The 24,568-nt window shown below is 42.4% G+C and overlaps 1 protein-coding gene across 6 annotated transcripts; it reads left to right on the top strand.

The window, feature by feature from the left end:
- Positions 1-4,691: 4,691 nt before the first annotated feature.
- Positions 4,692-22,830, top strand: nr2c1 (nuclear receptor subfamily 2, group C, member 1). 6 transcript variants are annotated; one of them, XM_079502441.1, is made up of 16 exons: positions 4,693-5,154; positions 6,821-6,947; positions 8,433-8,672; positions 9,232-9,307; positions 9,414-9,593; positions 10,104-10,254; positions 11,818-11,934; positions 13,487-13,583; positions 14,058-14,239; positions 14,848-15,001; positions 17,603-17,724; positions 18,274-18,416; positions 20,170-20,307; positions 21,078-21,183; positions 21,566-21,770; positions 21,822-22,830. In XM_079502441.1, the coding sequence occupies exons 2-15, from the start codon at positions 6,879-6,881 to the stop codon at positions 21,735-21,737; spliced, it is 1,947 nt and encodes a 648-aa protein (XP_079358567.1). In that variant the 5' UTR covers positions 4,693-5,154; positions 6,821-6,878; the 3' UTR covers positions 21,738-21,770; positions 21,822-22,830. The 6 variants fall into 6 exon arrangements, with proteins under 6 accessions (XP_079358568.1, XP_079358567.1, XP_079358566.1 ...); XM_079502442.1 differs by having other exon boundaries at positions 4,692-5,154; positions 14,869-15,001; positions 21,566-22,830; XM_079502440.1 differs by having other exon boundaries at positions 4,693-5,149; positions 21,566-22,830.
- The last annotated feature ends 1,738 nt before the right edge of the window (positions 22,831-24,568 follow it).

Genomic DNA, 24,568 nt, shown 5'->3' with positions numbered 1-24,568 from the left:
TGATGGTCATCTGTTTTGTCAGTCTGTGACATTGTGTTTGTTTTTGAGCAGTTATACTACACCCGATTTACAGGAAAAAAAAGTTTTGGAATTGGTGATCAATAAGTAGCATTCTCTGACCATCACCGTGTAGCACAAGCACACCCATATGTGTCACAGTGATACGAGTTTTGATGAATAGTCTACACGGGTACAGAACAACTATATTGTTCTGAATGAAGTGTCTGGTGCAATGCACAGGTCCTGGACCTGGTGAGACGTAGGAGAGGCCCGGACAGGAGTCGACCCACAGAGCCTAGTCCTTCCACGCGCCAGATTGATCTACCTCCCAGTCCCGGCAGAGTAGTTCTGGAGCATGGGATTGTGTGGCCCTGGTCTTTCCCTAATGGGACTAATCGAGGGTAGCTACTGGGACGTAAGTCGGGGCGTGATCACCCCGGCTGGGTCACCTGAGTGAGGGGTCTGATGTTGCGAGCCCCGAAACCCCAATGACCTTGGGATACATCACTGAGGATACGTCCCAGGTGCATCCATGCAATGATTTATTTGACTAGCACAATGAAAAAGATTAGTTTTTCTCATTGAATCACTTAATTCCTGTTTAAGCAGGTCAAATGTTGTGTGAAACTGGCCATAAATAAGGCTGACCTATGAGAGGGGTGGTAATAGAGACAAAGAGAAGAACAAAAATACTGTTCTCATACTGATCTTACGTTTATGTTAACCCACTGATCTGAAATTGTATAACCAGCTGTAGACATTCCACACTTTAGCAGGAGAAGATCTTAAGAAAAGACAAATCTTTATTGGCTCCCATAGGGAAATTCATATGACATAGCAGCGACAGCAGCAATGTTAAAATTCAGGAAAGGCACAGCAGTTAAAAGTAAAGGAAAATATATCTGCAATGGGTCTCTGAATTAATATAGCCACATAGTATATCAACAATAATGAATATATGAAATGATTTCAAATGAATAATAATTGAGTGCTTTGTTTCTCCTTGGCCACCAGGGGTCGATAGCACTGTATTTTCTGTCATATAGAAACATAGTGCTCTAAAATATAGACAAAACACAGCCGACCAACACCAGCAGATGACAACTTTTACTTTTTTTTTAAGAAGCATCTGTACATATTTTTACACTGATGACGATGCTGTAACATGTCTATGAAGCCATCTATGAAATCCAGGTGGATTAACAGATTGGATGTTACAATATTCACACAATGTTGTAATGCTACCAAGTCACAGAGAGTCATATGCAGTTACCGTTGCTGTTTGTGCACCGCGTTATGCATTCTAATAATACATAGGATGTATATATAGCGCTTTCCTAGGTACTCAAAGTCGCTTTACTCAACAAAAGAATAACAACTTTATTAGGTTCAAAACAAACAAAAAAAATGTAGGGAATGCAAGTCTGAATAGGTGGCCGGGTTCTCATAGTAACTGCCACAAAGGACTGACAAAGAGGAATAAGTATTTCGTATCACTCACTAAGTACGATTCTGAACACAGGACTTTTACTTGCAACAGTATTTCTACATTGTAATATTGCTCATTTTAATTAAACATTCATGTTTATTATGTAGCTGGCCAGCATGTGGTGTGGTGGTGCTTGCATGGAGGCTTGCTGGTGGACACTGATGCTCTCCATCCTTTCCGAGCACACCATCCATCTGATCCCCTGTCTGGGAGATGCTCTGATGGACCCCAGTGGGGACCCCCCCTTTTAGTCCACCTGGACTATAAACAAAACAAAAACGTGATTGCTGGCTTGTCTTACTATACAAGTTACAACCTAAATAAAATCAACTCTAGGGAACCTTAAAATGGACTCTGATGTTCAATAATCAATAAATAATTAAAAAAAAACTAAAATTTGAAGAAAGCCATCTGAAAAAGAATTGTGTATCTAAGGCCTATCCCCTATTTATTCCTGTCCAGCTTGGTGTGGAGACCTGACACATCACCGGTACAGCTTGGTGTGGAGACCTGACACATCACCGGTACCCTATGACCGGTACTTATGGACTGTGTTTAGCGGCTGAAGGGGACAAACACACATTAGACTACGGTGGTGCATCTACTTTGTGACTGATTGCACACCCCTGGTCTGATGAGAGAATGTGTCTCCACATGGGATACGACTATGGACACCACCACCTGCCCGTTCATACTTACTCTAATAGTGGTTGCCGGACGTCCATTCTGAAGGGTGTGAGTGGTGTCAGGGTGGCGTGGAGTCAACAGGCAGCCGGGGAAGGAATAGTGTGTCTCAAGGAGGCACGAGAGTGACGTCTTTTGGAGGTCCGAGCAGCTGCTCGCCAACTTGTGTTGAGTGAGGAAAGGTCACTTGTTGCTTGATAGATGTGATGGTACAGCTTAGGAAAGCACCTTCTGATGGCCTCCATGTGGTCATCTGACAGCGGACAGTTTCTCAGGTTGGACACGTGGACGGTGGACGCTGATCAACTCGTGGAGCCTTCTGGAACCGGAATGCCCTGCAATGCAAAACACATGAACATTATTGTATTATTAGTGTTCTTGGCTGTAATGTTCCATTACATTCCAAATCAAATTGCATTGAAATGTTTAGTGTGTTTTGGCTGTAATGTTCCATTACATTCCAAATCAAATTGCATTGAAATGTTTAGTGTGTTTAATACTGAAACAGAGGAGTTTTGTGTGTAGTACACACAAAACACACTGTGTACACACTGTGTACTCTCATAGGTTTAAATTATTATAGATGTTAGACATTGTAGTAGACTGTTTACTAGTCAGAGAGAAGTCTGCACTGAGCAGAGCAAGAGGGAGAGAGTGACATTAACTAAACATGTAGCCCCAACAAGATGACACAAATACAGTGGCCTCATTTGAAAACTTATTACAGTCCTTTAATGTTTATTACGTCAGTGGTGGAAACAGGAAAGTAACAAAGGGTAACCGGATGAGTGGACACTGAGCAGTGAGCCCTAAGGAAGAGTGGGCACCTCATTGTAAAATTGTAAAAAGTCCTGACTATATGCATGGCCATATCGGTTCGGTCTCAAAATAATCCAGATTATTTTCACAGATATTGATGACGCAATAATAATGTGACCGACCGTCAATGGCTTTGTACTCACAGAGCAGCCAGTCTGTCGCTTTTGTTTGTGTATTTCTACACTGTATTTCTAATGTTTGAAGGCAGGACGTTTTCAAAAGTGTCTAGTACCCCTAGTCTAGAACAAAAGCCAAATCAAATAAGATGTAAAATCTTAAAAATAAACTTTATTTTTCTACATTTAATTTGTGTACTCATCTCATTTAGTAGTTAAAACAGACACGTAAAAAGAGCATATTTATTTATTGAATAGTATACTTTATTAACAGGCTTTGGGCCAAGCCCCTAGGGCAGGGGTGGGCAACTTTGACAATGGAGAGGGCCACAATATTTCCACACTCACTCCAGAGGGCCACATTGCATATTACTGTTACAAAAATAGCCGATCTACAAGCTCAAAACACGTCGCAGTGCGACGCGTTTGTCAGTGGTGGAAAGTAACAAAGTACATGTACTCAGGTAAGTACTGTAGGCTACTGTAAAATGTTGATTTTTCTTTTTCCTTTACTTCAGTATTTCCAATTTCCAATACTTTTGCTTCTACTCCACTACCTCTCGGATCCAAATAGGCTAGTATACTTTAATTACAGATTACATTGTAGATTATAGTTATTAAAACATACATTAACCACTTCAGTCCTATACATTTTGGCAATTTGAAAGTAGCCGATCTACAAGCTCACAATGTGTTGCAATGTGACACATTGTGAGCTTGCAGATCTGCTATTTTAATAGGATATTATATTATATGTGTGTGTGTGCTTTCTTGCAGCAGTGATGATCAGATCAGGACTCATTTCGCTCCTATGCCACCAAAATGTCGAACGCCCGCCCCTACAGTCATTAAATCCCTTGACTCCTTCAAAACTGTTCTCAAAGGGCACCTACGGACAACTGCAATTCGAAAATGTGCCCCGTAAAAAAATCTGACACCCCCCTCCCCCTACTGTAGCCTATATTATCTTTTTACTTCCTTTTGATGATTTCCTGTTTTTTGTTATTAGAAGTGTATATTTGTATGTCTCTAAATGTTCTGATGAATTAAAAATGGTGGATGCTATTGTAAACAAGTGTAATGCTTTATGGTGTCATCCACAGATAAAGGGGAATACCACTCATTTTCAACATTTTACTATGTTGTTAATATACCTTAGAGTTGTATGGAGATAATAAAAAGTCCCCCCATTCTGTGTTGCCTAGAACTGGAGGTCTGAAAAAAATAATTCATAATGTTAATGATTTTTTCAGACCTCCAGTTCCAGGCGACACAGAACTTTTGTATTCCACACAACTCTAAGGTATATTAATGACAGAGTAACATGTTGAAAATGAGTGGAATTCCCCTTTAACCGTTTTCGTATTGAGTTGTGCTTGAAATGTACCTATTCTGCATACTGTTAATACATATTTCAATCAATCAATCAATCAGGACACAACATCATGGGCTATTCTGCAACACAGAACCTTTATAAAACTCAGTGAATACGGTTCCAGACAAGTCCACTCCTATTCTGACAGACCTTCATACCCATTTATTTATTTAGACAGCTACAGCTTTACCCCACGGGGTCAGTCAGGGGACAGTTTCCAGTCAGTCTCACCCAGCCTTGCCACCACATTCGATAGGTCACACATGTCTGTGCAACACCTCGCTAAATTGCTCCTCAAACTAGTACGCATGTGCACAATCATGTTTTGAGGAAGAAATATATTAGGGTCACGAACTCTGACCCTCCCAACCAACTGCAGCAAACTACTAAATAAATATAGAAATAAATGAATACCCGGGCATTAGGCAACAGCAACACCACAGGTAATTAAGAGACACTGGAGCCCCGGGCCCGGAGGAGACGAGGCTCGTGAGACTGACAGACGGACACTGAGGCAGGGAGGACAATGATGTGCAGTCAGTCTGGCTAGTCTGCAGCCATCAGGAAGCAGCCATTAGCCCAACACAGCAGCTTAGCAATAGCAACCTGCTAACAGCTAACCCGCCGAGCTGAAGCCTCGTTCAGAGCCACAACAACACCCGACAAGTAAGGTGATAAACGTTTTTTTTTCTCCTCTCTTTTACGATAATGGTTGTCCACGACTCCACTCGGTCGCTGACTGTTCTGTAATTCCATTGTATAAGAGGAAATTATATGAAAACATCCGCGCTACCGCTAACTTAGCTTAGCCGTGTCGGGTAGCTAGGCTAACCGCCGGGGCGAACTGCTGCGTTTGTATTTTTTAAAACGCGTATATGTACATGGATTTAAAAACTTTGTTCTGGTGGGTTGGGATTTGTGTGCCGTTAAGTCTAAATGTCGCAGTTTGTTGTACAATATGTTTTTTTTAGCTTGTTGTTGTCCCGCCGCAGTCAGTCAGTCCGCTGCTCGCAGGCGGCATGATGACGGGCCTCCATGATGAACCCTAGCATGCTTTAACCCTTCAATGTTGACCTTTCACCCACAGGAAAAGAAAGGCTGCTATCTTCCGTATCGATTTAAAAAAAAAAGTCTGGTCGTGAAACGGTGGGGTTGTGATGGTGCTTTTAAAATCACACGCCTGCTCGCTCGACTCCGCGGTGGTCTCCATTCCATACTTTGTTTTAAGATTGAAGGCCATCATCATCACGGATGCATATTCAAGCTAGCACTATACTAGCAGGCAGCTACACTGCCCTATTATCTTCTCATTTAATAGTCTACACAAATGTAACCAAATGGTCTATTTAGGGCAGTGGTTTTCAAACCTTTTCACATGAAGGTCCATTATTTATTCTGCATTTGAGCCACGGAGCACCATTTGATGACATGTATTGATTGATTGAAGTATTTATTAACAGTTTGCAGAATTACAGTACATTTCAAGTACAACTCAATACAAAAACTGTTAAATGTGAGTGGATGACACCATAATGCATTACAATTGTTTACAAGAGGGTCCACCGTTTTCAATTCATCATACCATTTAGAGATGTACAAATGTATACTTCTATATAGCCAAACGCAGGAAATCATCATAAAGGGGGGGGAAAACAATAACAGTGAGGGGGGAAAAGGGGTGGATGTCTTAATGATAGTTGGTAGGGCGTTCCACATTTTTGTGGCATAGGAGCGAAATTATTTTGGTCCCTTGTGTGTGCCGAATCTGGGTGGCACATGGTTTGTTGAACTCCCTCTAGTGTTGTGTGGGTGTGGACTTCATTGACATTAAGGAAGTTAGTATTTAGACAGGTACATGGGTATCTTGCCTCTCAGACCCAAAACTAAAGGATATTTATTATTTTGTTGTCGTCGATACGATTTTGTCCATAATTCCATGCTGTATAGATGTTGGTACCTGATGATTCTAATGTAACCGTTATGAGGAGAATATTTATACACACATGCACACACATTTAAACTGGCGCCTGTAAATAAAAGCCTGAGGACCCCACACACACACACCTTTCTCCCCATACTGTACATGTTTTTCCCTTTTTTTTAACTTTCTTTATACAGTATGATGATTTCCTGTTTTTTGTTTTTTTTAAGTTTATATTTGTACGTCTCTAAATGTTCTGATGAATTGAAAATGGTGGGCCCTGTTGTAAACAAGTGTAATGGTGTCGTCCACAAAGTAGCAGTTTTTGTATTGACTTGTGCTTTCATTTGAAATGTACCCTTCTACATACTGTGAAATAAAAAAAATCAATCAATTTTCCTTTCCTTCCATCACAGTTGCATGTGCCTCATGGGGCATTGATGTGAAGTGCAGTGGAAAGTGATACATATCAGGATGGATGGGCAAACTCAAAGGATTCAACTTGTATCATCAGATGGCGGCCTGACACACCACAGAATCCAGGTGATTTCATAAGATCTCTTTCCCAACACAAGTATGGAGTGAATTTGCGAATACAGGTGTTGACACTTAAGCCCTAACTACACCAAAGGGTCACCATGCAACTCCTTGGGTCCATGCGGTTGCAAGGATTTAACGCTAAAACCATCTTGACCCTTTGGTGTGGTTTGGGCCATTGAATTCCATGCGTTGAATCACTAGGGTCAACGTGCAACAAGACATATCACACCGCAGGGACAACGCTAAAACCATCTTGACCCTTTGGTGTGGTTAGGGGTTAAGGGTTGCCCACTTACCCCTGGCAGGTACATTAAACTTTTGGGCAGGTGGAGTTTGCTTTCAGGTTGCCCGACCGGGCAAGTGTTCGTTTGATAAACATGAGATATCTGTCTAAAAACCTGAACATAGCCAGAGAGATCTGTCTTCTGGTCTGTGGAATATAAAATAAGCATACTGTTTACCTATAATGTAATGTGCTGTTTTCACTGTTGCTACACAAATTAGGGAAAGGATATTTTGGATTCTGCATTTGACTACTACTACAACATGACATAACGATATCATCCACTCCCGAGTCCGACCGGATCAGTCGGCAATTTAGTAACACAGACCAGACTTTCCTCCGAGCGAGATGGAAAGCCTGGTGACGTGAGGTTAATGGGCTGCTAAAGGTTATCCCTTGCTGCTCACTGATTGATTGTGAGCTCATCTTCCTCTGGTTGTCTTTAGGTACTTTAGCTCTGATCTGTGCATGGAGTACAAGTTTATATTTACTTCCATAACTACATGGAACAATTGTGCCAACATTATTTGTATTTCTGTGTGTCCAGTGTCTATGCTCCACAGCTTATGAGTTGTATTCTGCAAATTTGTATTTTGAGATTTGTAAAAACAAGATTTGTGATGGGTAAAACATTATTTGTGTCTGTGTGTACACAGTTTGAGATTTAAAAGTTGCAATTTGGAGCTTGAGATTTGTTAAACGGGCTAAAAAATGTGTAAATAGGCCTGGGCCATGGCTCAGTGGTCCAGGCACCTTGGCTGGTAATCCAGTCTGGCAGTGTGCCGCGGGTTCGACTCCCGATCCCGACGGCCTTTACTGCATGTCTTCCCCCCCATCTCTCTCTCCCCATTTCCTGTCAGCCTACTGTCTGTCCCTCCATAAAATATATAAAATAAAGGCGAAAGCCACAAAAAAAACATTAAAAAAAAGAAAAGTGTGAATTTTGCAGAGCATTAAAACACTTGGGAGTTGTGCAACATGGCGCACCAAACACAAATGAGTCGTGTATCAAATAATAATGGGCACTAAATAATTCATTCCATACCCCAAGCCTACGGCTATTATTGTTATTACACATGTCGGAATGTGTAACTGTGGAGTGAATACAGATTGAGACAAATATTGTCTGCAGAGCAGTACATGATAATATCCTAATGTATTATTTTTCATTTTTTTTTTACTGATGGGCTTTCCTGCTCATATAGATAGTAACGGATCAGCAAACGGGACAGAAGATCCAGATTGTCACTGCCCTGGGCTGCGAACCATCGTCTCCAGGGAAGCAGCAGTTCATTCTAACCAATGCAGACTATTCTCCAGGCGGAAAGGTAATCCTGGCCAAGCAGGAGGGCTCTCCCCACAAGGTGATCCTGGCCGCGCCAGACGGCTCTGGGGTCAACCAGTTGCTCTTCGCATCCCCTGAGCTGGCTGGGCAGCAGATCCAGGTACAGGCTGTGGACGCCTGAGACATCTTGGATAATGTTTTCCCCCAACCAGTGTTGATTTTGACAGCAACATTTAGATGTTTTAGTCATAGTCTCTTGAATTGTTTTCATTTAGTTTTAGTCACCTGGAATGTTGTAGTGTTAGTCTAGTTTTAGTCCACTAAATATCAAGATTTTAGTTGACTAAATCTACAGTTGATTTAGTCGACAAAAATGTATTTGGCAGGCCTTGATGCCGTCGTAATGGCTGATTTTACACTTGCTGAAAATAGCAGATCTACAGCATGCAACCAAGTGTAAAATGACGTTAACAAGTCATCATAGCTTAGTTTTCATTTAGTTTCCATTTAGGTTTTCGTCAGTGGGAAAAAAAGGTAGTCGACGAACATTTTCCGTCATAGTATTAGTCGACTAAATCAACACTGCACCCAACTCGCTTAGAATGATGAACCAGTGACCGAAATGTCTCCTGACTCAGGCACTGGTATGTTGACTGTATACAATTTGCCTAGAACTACCTCTCTTAATATTTTTTGTTGTCTGTTGTGTCTTTTTCCAGTTTGTGACCGAAGGTTCAGAGTCTGTTGTCAAGCCTGTTGTGGAATATTGTGTCGTGTGTGGTGACAAGGCATCAGGTAGGAATCGAACACAGTGGGCTATACAACTAATGCCATAATCATTTTAATCGGTATCCATAGATATTTCAAACCCAACCCTGTTCGTCTCTCCTCTCTCTTTTAGGGCGTCATTACGGTGCCGTCAGCTGCGAGGGCTGCAAGGGCTTCTTCAAGCGCAGCATCAGGAAGAACTTGGTGTACACGTGCAGGGGCTCAGGAGAGTGTGTGATCAACAAACACCACCGCAACCGCTGTCAGTACTGCCGGCTGCAGCGCTGCATGGCCCTGGGCATGAAACAAGACTGTGAGTTTCTACTCTGAACTTAGAGAACAGAAGCGTTGCTCACTGACTGCACCACCTTTGGTTGATCAATGTGTATTTCTACAAGAGAATGATGTGGTTATGTTAGAGTGGTTTTCAACCAGTGGTCCTTGAGAGGGTTCCAGGTTGTCCCCAGCGTAATTAATGAGTTGTTAACCAAATGGACCCATATAGATCTTTAACTCTTGAGAGCGCTCTCAAGAGTTTTTAATGTTAAACATCTGCATTACTTAATTTACAAGAAGTCTACACAATTAGAGAATGTAGAATAATTGTAATTTTGATCAACATTTGCCTGTTATCTCCTAATGGTACCACACCAATGACAGCATGAAATTGCTTTTCCAACGATAACAAAATATTCTGTCTTGGGTCTGAGAGGCTAAATCTCATCAAATGGTGGTCCGTGGCTAAAATGCCAAATACATAATGGGCCTTGATATAAAAAGGGTTGAAAACCACTGGTCTAATCTCTTTCATTCTCTCTCTTAGCCGTGCAGTGTGAAAGGAAACCTGTTGAAGTAACGACTAGGGAGAAGGGTGTCAACTGTGCGGCCTCCACCGAGAAGATCTACATCCGTAAGAATCTGTGTAGTCCTCAGGCTGCAACACCCACATTTGTGTCGGACAAGGAAACTGCCAGGTAAAATAATAACAAGGAGCATTATTTGTTTGTTGCATTTCATATACATAATGTAGCTCTAGAGTCTAGATGATGCACAGTATTGAGAAATACATTTTCATTGACACAAAGTGGCATTGTTAGAGCTTTAGGGCAGTTTGCATACTCGAGTCGGCGGTGTTATCTGATGGATAGCCTGTGTTTAAGTCTGTGGCTACATAGTCAGTGGGAGGTTAAAGGGCCACTTCACCCCTTTTGCAACCAGATCTTAATTTAATGACACTTCTAAATCCCTGAATAAGGAAACAAAGAAAAGCACCTGGTTGTCCTCTTTGTAGAATAAAGACAATTTGACAGAGTGCTTTGATTAACAGTGAGTGATTAATCATGATTAATCGGGATTAAATCGAATCATAACGTAGCCCAATTAATCGGGATTAATGACCCTCATGTAATCGCATCGCCAGGTAACTGCTGGTGATTTTTGTCCCTTGTCTGGGGACGTATTGGCAAAAAATAAATAAATACCATAGATGTTTGTTATGATCCTTTCCACTTTTTAAGAAGAATCAGACCAGGATTTGTAGTACTACATTTGTCATCTCATTCAATATTTGAGCTTTTTTTCTAACAACAATGTCATGGATTGATTATTTAAAAGATGGATTTCACCACGACCGCTCGGACGCGCAATGTTATTCATTCATGTAATCATCGGCAGACGGCATTAGCATTCAAAGGTAATAAAGTTACAAAGATTTAAACACATAGTGCTAAACCACACATCTACATGTGTGCAGTAAATAAAGGGCAGAAGAGTTACAACTAAGACAATCTCGACTTTTCAGTGGACAACGACGGACTGTTGCAGCTGCTTTTGGATCTTCCACCCGCTACAGAGTTCCATAACACTGAGTGTAAAATTAATAGTGTAAAAATGGCCAATATGTATTCACCCCCCCTTATTACTGTGGGAGAGTACAATCATCCAATCCACTAAGCAACTCAAAGTAAGCATTGAATACCAAGCACTTGCCATTTTGGCAAATCTTTTGGAGGCACTACCCACACGTTTAGCTGTGTTGCTCATTCCACAAACGCCTGATCTTTACAATTTATACCTCGTTGTAAAGGTGATATAAAATATATAAAATACAATACCAATTGGTATTATAAAAGTGGAGAAATAATAGCCCAAGTTATGTTTCCCAACTTTTGTTGCTGAGTTTATTACACACATAATCCCAGGAAAGTGTTTCTTGTCTCCCAAACATCATTAAAACTAGAAAAAGTGGCCTTCTGGGCACAGGTCTCCACCAGGAGGATAGGCGTGTGTGTGATGTTTAGGAGTGATATAAACATGTTTTCTTCATTGTGTTGAGGAAATGCAGAGTCAGATCACGCATAGCATCTCTGAGGATAGAATTCTGGATGAGCAGGACATTTGGAAGGCAATCTTAGCCAATCAGTGTAGAATCTGAGAAATCAAACAGACTCGTCTTGTCTTGATCACATGACTACAGAGATCATGTGTACCGATTTGGATGAAATCTGTGCGACTAATATAAACAATGTGTTTTGCAGAAATCGGCTTCATGGTGGCGCTATAACCGGCAGATGTGGAGGGATGAAGGGAAAATGTTTTTCCATGCCTCTAGGGAGTGCGCATACAAAGTTGTACACAGAACGATGCAGTTATAGGTAAAAACAGGAATTGCCCTGTTATAGCGCCACCATGAGGCTGGTTTGGAAAATAAATTGTGTCATGTCGTCCTCAGCCTAGTGGAAATGTGCGTGTATAATTTCACGGAAATTGCACACTGTTTGTGATTTGTGGCATTTTGTTCGAAACGGACCAATCATGTGAGCTTTGGAAGCGAATCCTAGCCAAACAGGAAGGAAGATGGGAAATGGTGCAGATCCGTGTTGATCACATGACTATGGAGATGGTGTATACCGAATTGTGTGATGTATGGATAAAATGTGTACGAGTAATCTACAGAAATGTGTTTTGCCTAAATCGGCCTCATGGTGGCGCTATAACAGGCCGTTGAGGAATATTTGGGGCAGAGGTTCGTCGTTGGCATCCAGGGAGTGTGTGTGCAAAGTTTGGCATGGATCGGGCCAACGGTGCCGGAGATTAGCTGGTAACAGACGGACGGACGGAAGGAAGGACGGACACACACACACACACACGGACGGAGTGCAAAACATACTCTCTCCCCATGCCTTCGGCCTGGTGGAGACAATAAGATCTGGTTGCAAAAGGTGTGAAGTGGCTGTTTCAGTAACCACAGTAGAAGCTGGGGAATGGGTCAATATGCCCCTGTCTGCGCACGTGTGTGTCTGTCCATCAGTGAGCAGCTTATCTCTGGCACTGTTGGACCGATCGGCTTGGAACTGTGCACGCACACTCCCTGGAGGCCAGAGCACACTCCCTGGAGGCCAGAGCAGAACCTCTGCTCCACACACTCCCTGGAGGCCAGAGCAGAACCTCTGCTCCAACACACTCCCTGGAGGCCAGAGCAGAACCTCTGCTCCACATTTGCCACTAATCGCTACAAACCCTAACGCTACACTATCTCTATAGTCGTGAGATCAAGACATGTCCGTCAGATCTTTCATACTCCATCCTGATTGGCTTCCAAAGTTTGCAGGAGTGGCCTATTTTGTACAAAATGCCTCAAATCATGTCATACCATGAAACTTTGTATCCCCACTTGGCCTTATATTTTTAAAATTGGTCTCATGGTGCCCGCATATTCACGTTTTAACTGGACCGCACCGTCCCTAGAGGCCAAGGAAAAACACGCCCAATTAGTGTTTTCAAATTGGCCAGTTATAGCGCCACCATCGGACATATTTTTGCTAATCATATTTCTTTGTTACTACTTATTTTGTCCAAACCCCAAGCAAATCGATACACATTAGCTATGTAGTCATGTGATCAAGACGTATCTGTCACGTTTCTCGTATTCCATTCCGATTGGCTTCCAACGTCTATGGGGGTGGCCATTTTGCACACAATACCACAGCGCCCTATTGCTGACAAACGTTGCATGCACATTACCACTTGGACCACATTCTCAAGTGGCTGTGACCAAAGTTTGCGGGTCGTGGTAGGCAACCCGGCCTGGCGGAGACCTGTGCTCTGAGGAGCACACATTTCGTTTAGAAGCAAACCTCTCAGAGCATTCATTGTGTTGAATTCTCAAACAATGCTGTGTATGAGCGGTGACATCTGTGTTTGCAGATCAACAAGTCTGCTGGAGTCGAGCATGCTGTTGAATATCCAACAGCCTTTCCCCAAGATAGAAAACACCATCTTGGTCCCAGCATCTCCTGACACGGTAAGGCAGATGATGTTAGCTAAATATTTAGTAAGTTAAAAACCCTCATATTACGTCATTGTCAGTAATTGTTGGATTTTAAATGATGTCCAGGGACATCTGCTGTCTGCGTGTGCGCAGACAGCATTACAGTCAGGAAACCACCCAATGATGGAACTGCAGAATTTTCGATTAATAACTGTTACGTTTAATTGAAGAATGTCTTAACATCGATTAACATCCCTAATCTCTATTCATGATTACCTTGTCCTTTATTCATCCATGTGTGCAAATGCCTAGTAAAAAGGCTTTACTGAGTGCAGAGTTCATTGACCACCTCACATGACCAACCTTTTTCTATAATGTTTTTGTGCACGGAAATCACCTGATTAGGGATCATGACCACACAAGTGATGCATGGCTAATGCCAGTTCCCAATGTCACCAAATGTCCCGTTTTGGTCATGTTTGGCTGTCATGTTTGGCTGTTCTCCAGGATGACCCGAGCCAGGGTGACCTGAGCACACTGGCTAATGTAGTGTCATCCCTGGCCCACCTCAACAAGGCCAGGGAGCTCAGCGATGGAGGCAACGACATGATGGACGATACCCTCAGCAATGGAGACAGCTCAATGACTGACCTCCAAGGAGACGAACAAACGGCCACTGATATCACCCGGTAAGCATCTGGTCATATGGTAGCCTATTGCAGGTCAAACTTGGGGTCCTTGAAATTAAAATGGTTAAGAGTCACGGCTAGAGCTGTAAAAATCTTCTGTTATGGGGGTCCCTTGCATACCTTTTCAAATGGGGGTCCGCAGGACTAATAAGTGTCAATTTGGGGGTCCTTGACATGAAAAGGTTTAAATGGAATAACGAGTCTTTGAAACGGACCAGTCGCTATTTCTAAATAAAACCTGATGTGTATTATTAGAGAACTATGTCTGCTATGTCAGAACTTCAATCAGAAAGGGAACTGGGGGGTTATCTTTTCAGTGCATCATAAAGCCCTAATACAATTTCTTCCAGGGCCATGTGGCTTCTAGCTCCACTCTTCCGGACCTAATTAAATTGGCCTATAGTCCATCAAATTTGACCATCTAAATTCTAAGAGTATTGTCAGTGATGACTGAGCTCTGTCCTGCATTTCCTGTTACATGAGCTAGCTACCCCTTTTGGGAAATGGAAGTCAGGATAATCACGGCCACCTAACTCATCTGACCAAACCTTTATTTTTTAGCTCCTATGTACATTAACAGTATGCAAACGAATGTGTGTTTTATGTAGAGCATTTGACACCCTTGCCAGAGCCCTAAACCCCACAGATGGCTCAGCGGGTGACTCCCTGGAGGCCACCATGCAGCTGATGTCTGGTGACCAGTCGGGTCCCATGGTGGAGCTGGAAGGACCTCTACTCTCTGACAGCCATGTCCCATTCAAGGTAAAACCACATAAACGTTCGCCTTCAAAGTATGAACAGGTTTAGTTTTTCTGAAGGCAAGCTTTCCGTTGCTGCTCTGTTCTACATTAGTGGTACCCGGTGACCATCTTACTGTTATTTGTTTATTTTAAAAAATATATAGTTTTCTTTATTTCTGTTTTCATCCTAGTACCATAAATCATACACAAGGTAGATGCAAAAAAGGTTTGTTTGAGGCGTGGTTTGTTAAAGAACTCGAGGGCACCCATTAAAATAATTTCAATGTCAATCCATATTAGACTTTTAAAACAAAACTCAGAAGCGTTTTCGACATTGAGCCTTAGCCAGGTAGTCAAACCGATCTCATGGAACACCTGGCCGGTGGCCCCCTTTCTACTGGTATTCAACTAATAGGAATACCAGTAGATGAAGCAGCGAGGAGAGATCTCTGAGAAGCCACAGGTGAGCAGCCTTCCTGGAAGACTTTGAGCAGAACACTATACTGTTAATTACTTCCTCACTACATCTGCCAAATTTGAATGAGATGGCAGAGAAACGGTACACGTGTAAGTTATCGGACAGTTTAAAAAGGAAATATTAGTTTTTTTCATTAGGAGCTCAAATGTCTACCAACGGGGACAGGATGGGCCTGGAGGCCTCATCAGTCACATATACATGGTTTCCCCTCATGCATGAGGCCTTGGAGAGGCCTGTTGAGCCCCCAGTCCTGATGGCCTTGTGTATAGGGAGAAACCATGAGCCAGTGGCTGATGTGGCCTCTAGTGGTGGTGACTCGCTATCATATCCTGGAGCCAGAGCTGCTTGTGGCCAGTCCCATGAAGTGGAAGATGATTCTGCACAGCCTGGCAAGTAGCAGCATCATCACATGGACCACTGTCACTTCTGCCTGTCCGCCAAACACCAAAAGACAGTGTGCATCCATCCTCCTGCCTATCACTCATCCTGGCTTAGGCTGTCAACAAGGGTTCTTCAAGCATTCCGGTCCTGAGCCAAGCTTTCCAGACGTTCCCCAGGAGTGCTTTACTGGCCTTTTTTAAAGAAGCAAGCTGAAAACGAGGAGGATTCAAGGCACAATTTTTTATTTTTTTATTTTTATTTTAGTTTGTTGGAAGTGTTTGTTAGAAAACTATGTTTTTAATTTATTTTGTTATAAAGCTTTTTTTTCTGTTTTCTGTTAATCAGTTTGTACTTTGTTATAGTCATACGTCTGACGGTAAGAAAAGGTTTGATCGAACTGATCAAAATTAAAAACTAAAATGCTGAAATAACCTTGAATCTGTGTTTTTTAAGTGATTTTAGCCACATAATTAACAAAGGTGTCTTCTCACAAATTATTTTATGAGGGCCATCCATACCAAGAATGATAACTACTATATAAATAGTGTAACTAATGATAATGATGTGAGTACACTAAACGCTAATATTCTGTGGTGCCGAGCACATGCACACTTAAGCTGTGTCTGAGCTCCAATTGAACATTGATGATCTGCTTCTGTACAATTGTGCAGAAAGAAATGTATGCATTCCTGAAATTAATTGAATTTTGTTGTTGAATGTGACACACTGTACATTTTCATTTGTCTGAGTTTCCGTCATTCTCAAATTGCTTTGTATTTTGTGGATATAGAGTCAGCTGCCCCACCCTAATCAGAAATGGATGATGCTTCACTTGGCGCTTATTAAGAGAAAAGGCTTGCATAGTTTCTCTCCAAATGTCAATGTTGGAAGGGACAAAGTCACAAGTGAGGAAAGTGTGGACTGTGGATTCAGATTCCGAGTCTTGGGATGCACCCTAGTGTTGTGATCTAGAGAGGGTGTAGACATATACAAGTTCCAGCAGATGGCATCATTTTGGCTCCCAATATTCATAGAAGATAAATAATGCAACACAGTGACTGACTACAGTGGTTTGTTGGCCCACAACAGTCATTATGCTTGCATGTCTACACCCTCTCTAAACCACAGCACCATGTCTAAGTGGAGGATTACTATTGGTGGAATGCCACTAGAAAAGAGACCAGTTGTCCAATCATATTGTATTCACACTTGCACTGCATGTTGCTAACATGCAGTGGAAAAGTGTTGAGTTGCTAATTACTCGTTCACAGTAATTCCTGTCACCTGTTTTGGTATTTTTTTGAGGTCCCAACAAGCTGAAAACACTACAGATTACTACTGATTGATCACAGAGAATCATCACTAGCATCATTGGCATCACGACAGACTCATTGAAGCTCCAGAATATTGTGAACACACTTTTAAAGGACAGTTACTTCTGTGCTGCCTACGGAACTTGCCTATTGGCCGTTCCTGCAGCAATGCAGCCGTGCCATTAATAACGGTAATGCACACCCTCTCATGTAATATTGCTTAAATCAAAACCCATAATGCATCACAGGCACGGTGGTGGTGGGTCGCCAACTGTCAGACTAAAAGACCTTAGGGTTTCACTTTATTTCAATTTTATTTATTTATTTTAGCGAACAGTATGATAAAAATTACATGATTTCATGCATGTCATATCAACGGTGTGTTCCATCTTTTATATTTTCTGTCGTCGTTAATAACATTCTTGCCGTGTTCTATGTTCTGTCCCTTCAGCTTATGATGCCTTTGCCCGTCCCAGAGTACCTCAATGTTAACTACATCTGTGAGTCGGCTTCCCGGCTACTTTTCCTCTCCATGCACTGGGCACGCTCCATACCTGCCTTTCAAGCCTTGGGGTGAGTCTAATTCTCTGTGCAGAAAGACCTTTTTCTTTTAAAATAGCCACTTACTGTACCATGTCAGTCACTCACCAGTTACTGAGTTGTGGTGATATTGCAGCCATGTGGCTTAATAATTGTATGCCAGTGATTCTCAACCAGTGTTCCGGGGACTACCAGTGGTCCTTGAGGGGGTTCCAGGTGGTCCCCAGCTAAATGATGGTAACCAAATTGACCTTTTATAGATCTTTAACTCTTGAGAGTGTAAAATGAAACCAAATGGACCCGTAAGGTTAAACATCTGCATTATTTCATTTACAAGAAGTCTACACAATTAGAGAATGCAAAATAATTGTTATTTTGATCGTTTGCCTGTTACTGTATCTCTCCTATGGTACCACATACAGCAAGGAATTGTGGACAAAATCTTATCAAACGATAAAAATAATCTTTAGTTTTGGGTCTACCGAGGCCATGGACTCAAATGCAAATAAATAATGGTCCTCGATATGAAAACCACTATTGTATGCTGTTTACAACTAAGCCTGCTCTATTTCTGTTTTCCAGTGGTCAAGACAATGACATTAATTTAATGAAGGCGTGCTGGAATGAGCTGTTTGCACTGGGCCTGGCGCAGTGCTCCAACGTCATGAATGTCGGCACAATCCTGGCTGCCATCATCAGCCACCTTCAGACGAGTTTACAGGAAGGTAATGACGATGCAAATGATTGAATTTCATCTGGAGCTTACCTTTCATGAATGGAACTTGGCTAAGCCTCATACCGTAACATCGGAATAAAATATTTAACACTTAAGACTGCTAACCCCGAGTTTCCCGAGATGATTGATTTAGTCTTTCCCTGCTAAACACGCAAAGCCCGAGTTTTGTTTTATTTGTTATGAGTCTGGAGGGTGGTTCTGATAACTTAGCAGACATCACATTTTCCGCGGGTTCTTTGTGACACGTCGCACGTTTGGATCGGGTGCAGTACTAAGTTCCGACTCGTGTTTTGGTCCGACGGTCATTAGACCGACAACCTACCTCTATCCCTAACCTAACCATAACCGCAAGCACGGGAGCAGCGCATATTCGAGCGGTAGTCCGACCATTGTTCCCGCATGTCGGACTAATGCTCCGTCGGAATTGTGTCCGGATCCCGTTTGGATCACGTGACCAGAAAAAAAAACTCCCCCGTGGCTGTAGGGGGCTAGTGGAAAGTCCCCACCATGGATTCCTATGGGACGACACGGCGCAATACGACCGCCTCTAACTTTTTTCCACAGATCGATCGTGGATTATTTTCCGACACTAGGACAGTCGTGTACGCTATTTTAAGGCACCCGTGTGTGGAATGGAACGACATACAACATTGGGTGACTCTTCAAAGTTTAGTGAAAAACACCGCAGTCAAGGGGGAATTAAGATGAATTAATTACGCAGTCAAAGTGTTAATTTGAGGATATGAACAGCCAAAGTATGTAGAGAGTGTGTGCGTTATGTATTGTGCACAGTGATTGAAAGTATCTTTGTAGTCGGTACTTGGTAGCCTATCTGCAACAGTTCCAACGCACGCACGCACACACAATCCATCCCATCGCGAACACTCACGTTTACATTGTTTGAGCGAAAAGCCATGTGCGCTAATGACACAACCTGGATTAGACATGCGTGCGATCCGTTGGCGGATTAAACACACGCGCCATCGCGACGAACACACCCACTCCTAAACACTTCCAGCACGACACACGCGTGACCCATAGCCGCGTCGCAAACACACACACGTCCCGTCACTATGCGGACCCCGTGGCTGGGGAGCCAAGACACACACACACAGGGTGCGTTCTGCTCTATTTATTGGTGAGTAAACATGTTGTTAACGCTGAGCTATACTCCTGTAGCGTGTGTTTCCTGTTGGCACATCGCAAAGCCACAAAGAACACAGTCACCCGCTCATAAACGGTGCCAACACACACGCGACCCATCGTGAACACACACTCGCCAGAGTGCTATGTAAAATAATATCCATAGTGCCCCTCTGCTCATAAAAGGCTGTGTGTGGAGACACGGCTCCTAAATGAAAGTCCTCGACTCCTTTACAACGTTGTAGCCGTGAGGCAGATCTCCCCTCAGGCCGTGCTAGCGTCACAGCCTAAACCCATACCCTGTGGGTACACTGTAACCAAGAGAACACACAGCGTATGAGCATAAGAGTGACAACGGATCCCATAGGTTGAGCTGGGGGATGGTAACCGTGAAAATGTTGACAATGACTAGTCTAAACAACCATTATATTTGAGGAATTACCAAGATGCATTTTTGCTACATACCACACAACTTTGAAATGTGTTTTTGTAGTGTTTGAGCTTAAATGTTCTAAGTGGAACATGGCCCATTATAAATGGTAACATGATACCTGTTCTGTAAAGTAGAAAGCTGATGTGCTTCTGTAAACCCTCTGTAGAGAAGCTGTCTCCTGAACGAGTCAAGGTGGTAATGGAGCACATCTGGAGGATGCAGGAGTTCTGCAACAGCCTGTCCAAGCTGTCTCCAGACTCTTACGAGTATGCCTACCTCAAAGCCATAGTCCTCTTCAGTCCTGGTGAGTTCATGGAAAAGCATATATATATATACAGGTATATTGTATTTATTTTAAAGTGCTCACCCGTCCATGTAAACCAGACATTAGCCCATTTAGACTGAAAACTTTAACCATTATTTTAAACTTTATCTGTTGAAAAATAGCAGATCTACAAGCTCATATTATAGTGCGGCACCGAGTGCCACGCTACGAGCTTGTAGATCTGCTATTTTTTGAAAAATCTTGAATCTGTGCAAATCACTAAATATATATATATATTTCACAGGGAACTTTTTTAATTCAAATATTTGCTTCTGGGTGGTCCCTCGAACAACATATTTTCTGGGTGGTCCCTCGAACAACATATTTTCAGATGGAGGTCTGCGGCCAAATACATATCATTCTGTGGGTCCTTGACATGAAATAGTTTGAGCACCACTGACATAGAAACACAGGTTTTCAGAAAACTGTCAGAATTTAGAAGACATTTTGTAGAATCTGGTCTCTGGTCTAAATGGGTTAGGGAACTGATGAGCTGAAGCATTTCCAACAGCCGGACAAGTAAGAAATGCTCTCCAGTGACAAGCAAGGCATTTCCAGCTGATTCAGTGTCAAAGAACTCTTGAAGCCTCTTGTGCTTTTTATTGCATGTAGTACTTCCCTATCCTCCAACCCTGCCACCACTCTTCTGGTGCAGGAACTGACAATGGAGAACTCATGACTTCCAACACTTCTACTCACATCCTTTTTAGCCCACTACTTACTGCTTGTGTATGCTGTTTGTGTACCAGATCACCCAGGCATAGACAACACCCACCAGATAGAGAGGTTCCAAGAGAAGGCCTACATGGAATTGCAGGACTATGTTACCAGGACCTATCCAGAAGACTCTTATCGGTTAGTACACTGCTGCTCAAAAGTTATTTTCAGAATCATGTATCCTCTTAAAGATATATTTTTTCCAGATTTTCATGTGTTTATGAGGTGACAGTACTTCATTACACCCCTTGGTGTGGTTGTTATGTGCGATGATGTCTTCCCTTTGTATTTAGGGTTTCTTCCTGGAGGCTGAAACCTTGACAGTCAAACGTGCCAATGAAAAAAAACAGTGATATAGTTCTGTTTTCTACTCGATTAAACAAAAGTCTGACATCACTTGTTAACGATACGATAGATGTTTATAACCATGTACATGACATAAAAGTCATTCCTTCTCTCTATCCTCGGTTTCCTGTGTCCTCACTGTCCTATTGTTTTTTTTCTTCTTTTTTGCTCCCAGGTTGTCCAAACTGTTACTTCGTCTTCCCGCCCTCAGGCTGATGAGCGCCGCTGTCACAGAGGAGCTGTTCTTCGCTGGCCTCATCGGCAATGTCCAGATCGACAGCATCATCCCCTACATCCTCAAGATGGAGTCCACAGACTACAACAGCCAGGTGGTCTCTGGTGTCTGATGCTCCATGGAGTCCACAGACTACAACAGCCAGGTGGTCTCTGGTGTCTGATGCTCCATGGAGTCCACAGACTACAACAGCCAGGTGGTGTCTGATGCTCCATGGAGTCCACAGTCGACCCCTCCTTCACTCACCACGGACCACCTTTTTTTGGAGTCTATCTATAGGCAAAGCAGACAATTGTAAGAGTGTTAAAACAGGACGGGTGAACCCAACACACTGCGTATGACCTCGTTTATGGCCCCCCATGCCCCCCCCCCATCACTTAACCTGTTCCTACTGGAAACCAATGCCTTGCCAATAGACCAGTCCATTTCTTATTGGCCTAGTGAGCATGGCTCGCGCTCTGGCCCAGTGAGCATGGCTCACACAGAGGACAAGACAAGAGAAAATAAAATAAATGCATCCCAGTGACGAGACGAGCAAGCCTACAGTTTTCCGCTGATTCAGGAATGAAGAAGCCTTGGAAGCCTGCATAGTAGATTGTGCTTTTTATTGTACATACTAGTATTTTAGGTTTCCTGTCCGCCAACCAAGCCCTACATTTTGTGCAGTTTTTGTTTGCATTTCAAATAAGCGGGGGATGCATTTCTTCCAAAACGCTTTTTCCATCTGGTTGAGCATTTGTTTTTTTATTTCATAATGGTTTTTGAGCAAAACTTTTTGTTATAATGTGAATTAAATTGTCATGATCCATTGTTATTGTAAACGGTTATAACCTTTACATCTCATATGTTTGCCAATCCAAAGGATATGGGCAACATCATGAGTCAAATATTTCACAAGGCGTGGAAGTGAAGTAATTATGTATATAGATATACATGTATATAGAATGATGCTTTGTTTATACTTCATTGCCCGCCAGTGTTATGTGCTGAAAATGCCAGATCTACAAGCTCACAAAGCAATACATCGCTTTGTGAAATTGTAGATCAGCTATTCTCTGTGCATGACACAAATAAATGTAAAATCATGCTTGAGAAAGATCATGGGCAATGGTTGCTTATTTACACACGCAAACTTTTGGACAAATGTAACGTAGTTGCTCAATGATTGTGGGTTCATTTGAAAATAAAACTATGCCTTTCATTTGCCTATTGGCACAATTGAGTTATTTTTCACAAATAGACAATGTAGATTTGGATGAGTTGCTCTCTAATGTATGTATGTGTGGCTTAGAAGCGTCATTGTGTTTATTAATTAATAACACTAGAGCGGTGCCTGTTGAAACCTCTACAGCGGTGCCCGTTGGGCACTGGCCTACTTGGAAATGCATGCCCCACCCAGATATTATGTCTGTGTCCCTTTTTCTGCCCATATATGTCAGGCATGCCCAAATATGCAGTCTATGTAGATGTCAGAACAGGCCAGCTCCATATATGGACACTGGGCAGGGGTCCTGTCCGGAGGCTGGGCAGAGGTTTTTTGGGGTACGACCGACTCAACACCGGCCACTGCACCCCCTGTGGGCGTGTGGAACCCCCTGTGGGCGTGTGGAACGTGTGTGTTGAATTTGAACGGTTCTCTAGTTATGTGGATTACCCCCACACAGAGTTGCACCACTCACTTCACATAGGTGTGATATTTCCTACAATTTCTGATTTTATTGCTTGCACAAGAGAAAAGGATAAGTACGATAAGTAAATCCTTTTCCGTTTGAGGGTGAAAGTCCTTCTGAGACCATGACTAAGGGCTCTATTTTGTCCATGCTAAACCACTTATCCCTAAACTTCTTTAAACATTCCCTAAACATTTTGTAATAGTTCAACTAGCCGATATACATCGACATGTGAGCTTGTAGATCGGCTATTTTAACTATTCAAAAATGTTTGTAAAACAAAATGGAAAAGGCAAAGAAGTTTAGTGATAAATTTAGCATGGACGAAAATGGAGCCCATAATCTCCTAATCTATAAACAAATTCCTTGGAGATTCTATGACTGTGTTCATGGTTGAACAAGTAACATAATTTTTCTGGGTGAATACATTTGAGCATGACTTCTACTTCCAGCCTTTCACCCATTTAGACCCCATTCAGGAACACCTGTCACTGTCATTTTAGTTCCATATTCTAACTTATTTATTTGTAAATTAAAGCCTTTCTTGATCATACTGCAGCATCACACAAGCAACAAAAGTAGTAGATCGACAAGCTTGAGTGTTGTGCTTGTAGAATGTAGATCTTATTTGAATCTCTTGGATGTTTTTCAGAAAACTTAGAAGGCGCTTTTAGAATAAGCCTCAGGTGATGTGCCGATACGTTGTACTGATGTGTCGGCCAATAATGTATTACAGTGGTTCTCAAATTTTTTCATGTCAAGTACCCCCACATTGACACTAATTAGCCCAGGGATTAGCCCATTTGAAGAGATATTCCAGGGATATGAGAAGATTTGTTACGGCTCTAGCCGTGATTCTCAACCTGTTTAATTTCAAGGACCCCCATGAATTAGGCTCCCATTTGTACACTCAGAGTTACAGACCCACAAGGGTCCATTTGGTTCATAACTATAATTTAGCTGGGGAGTGGGGACCCCCTGGAACTCAAGGACCCCTGGGGGTCCCCAGACGCCACTTTGAGAACCACTGACGTTAAGCCTCCACACATAATGGTGAACGTTTATCTAATCGAAGTTGACCTCTCAAAATAAAGGTGACCAATAAGGTCTTGGAATGGAAAATGTTACATTGACTGAGGGTTGTGTCCGTCTATGGCTCATTTGTATGTTCATGGCAAAATATAGAATTTTGACAAAAAAGATATATTACGATGTTTCAATATATAGGAAAATATGCAAAAAATAGAAATTATGAAAAAGCTACTACTGGGGA

Source organism: Electrona antarctica (genome assembly GCF_951216825.1).
Source record: "Electrona antarctica genome assembly, chromosome: 5".
Lineage (NCBI taxonomy): Eukaryota > Metazoa > Chordata > Actinopteri > Myctophiformes > Myctophidae > Electrona > Electrona antarctica.
The sequence above is the reverse complement of the archived record's forward strand: the minus strand, read 5'-3'. Positions and strand labels throughout refer to the sequence as shown.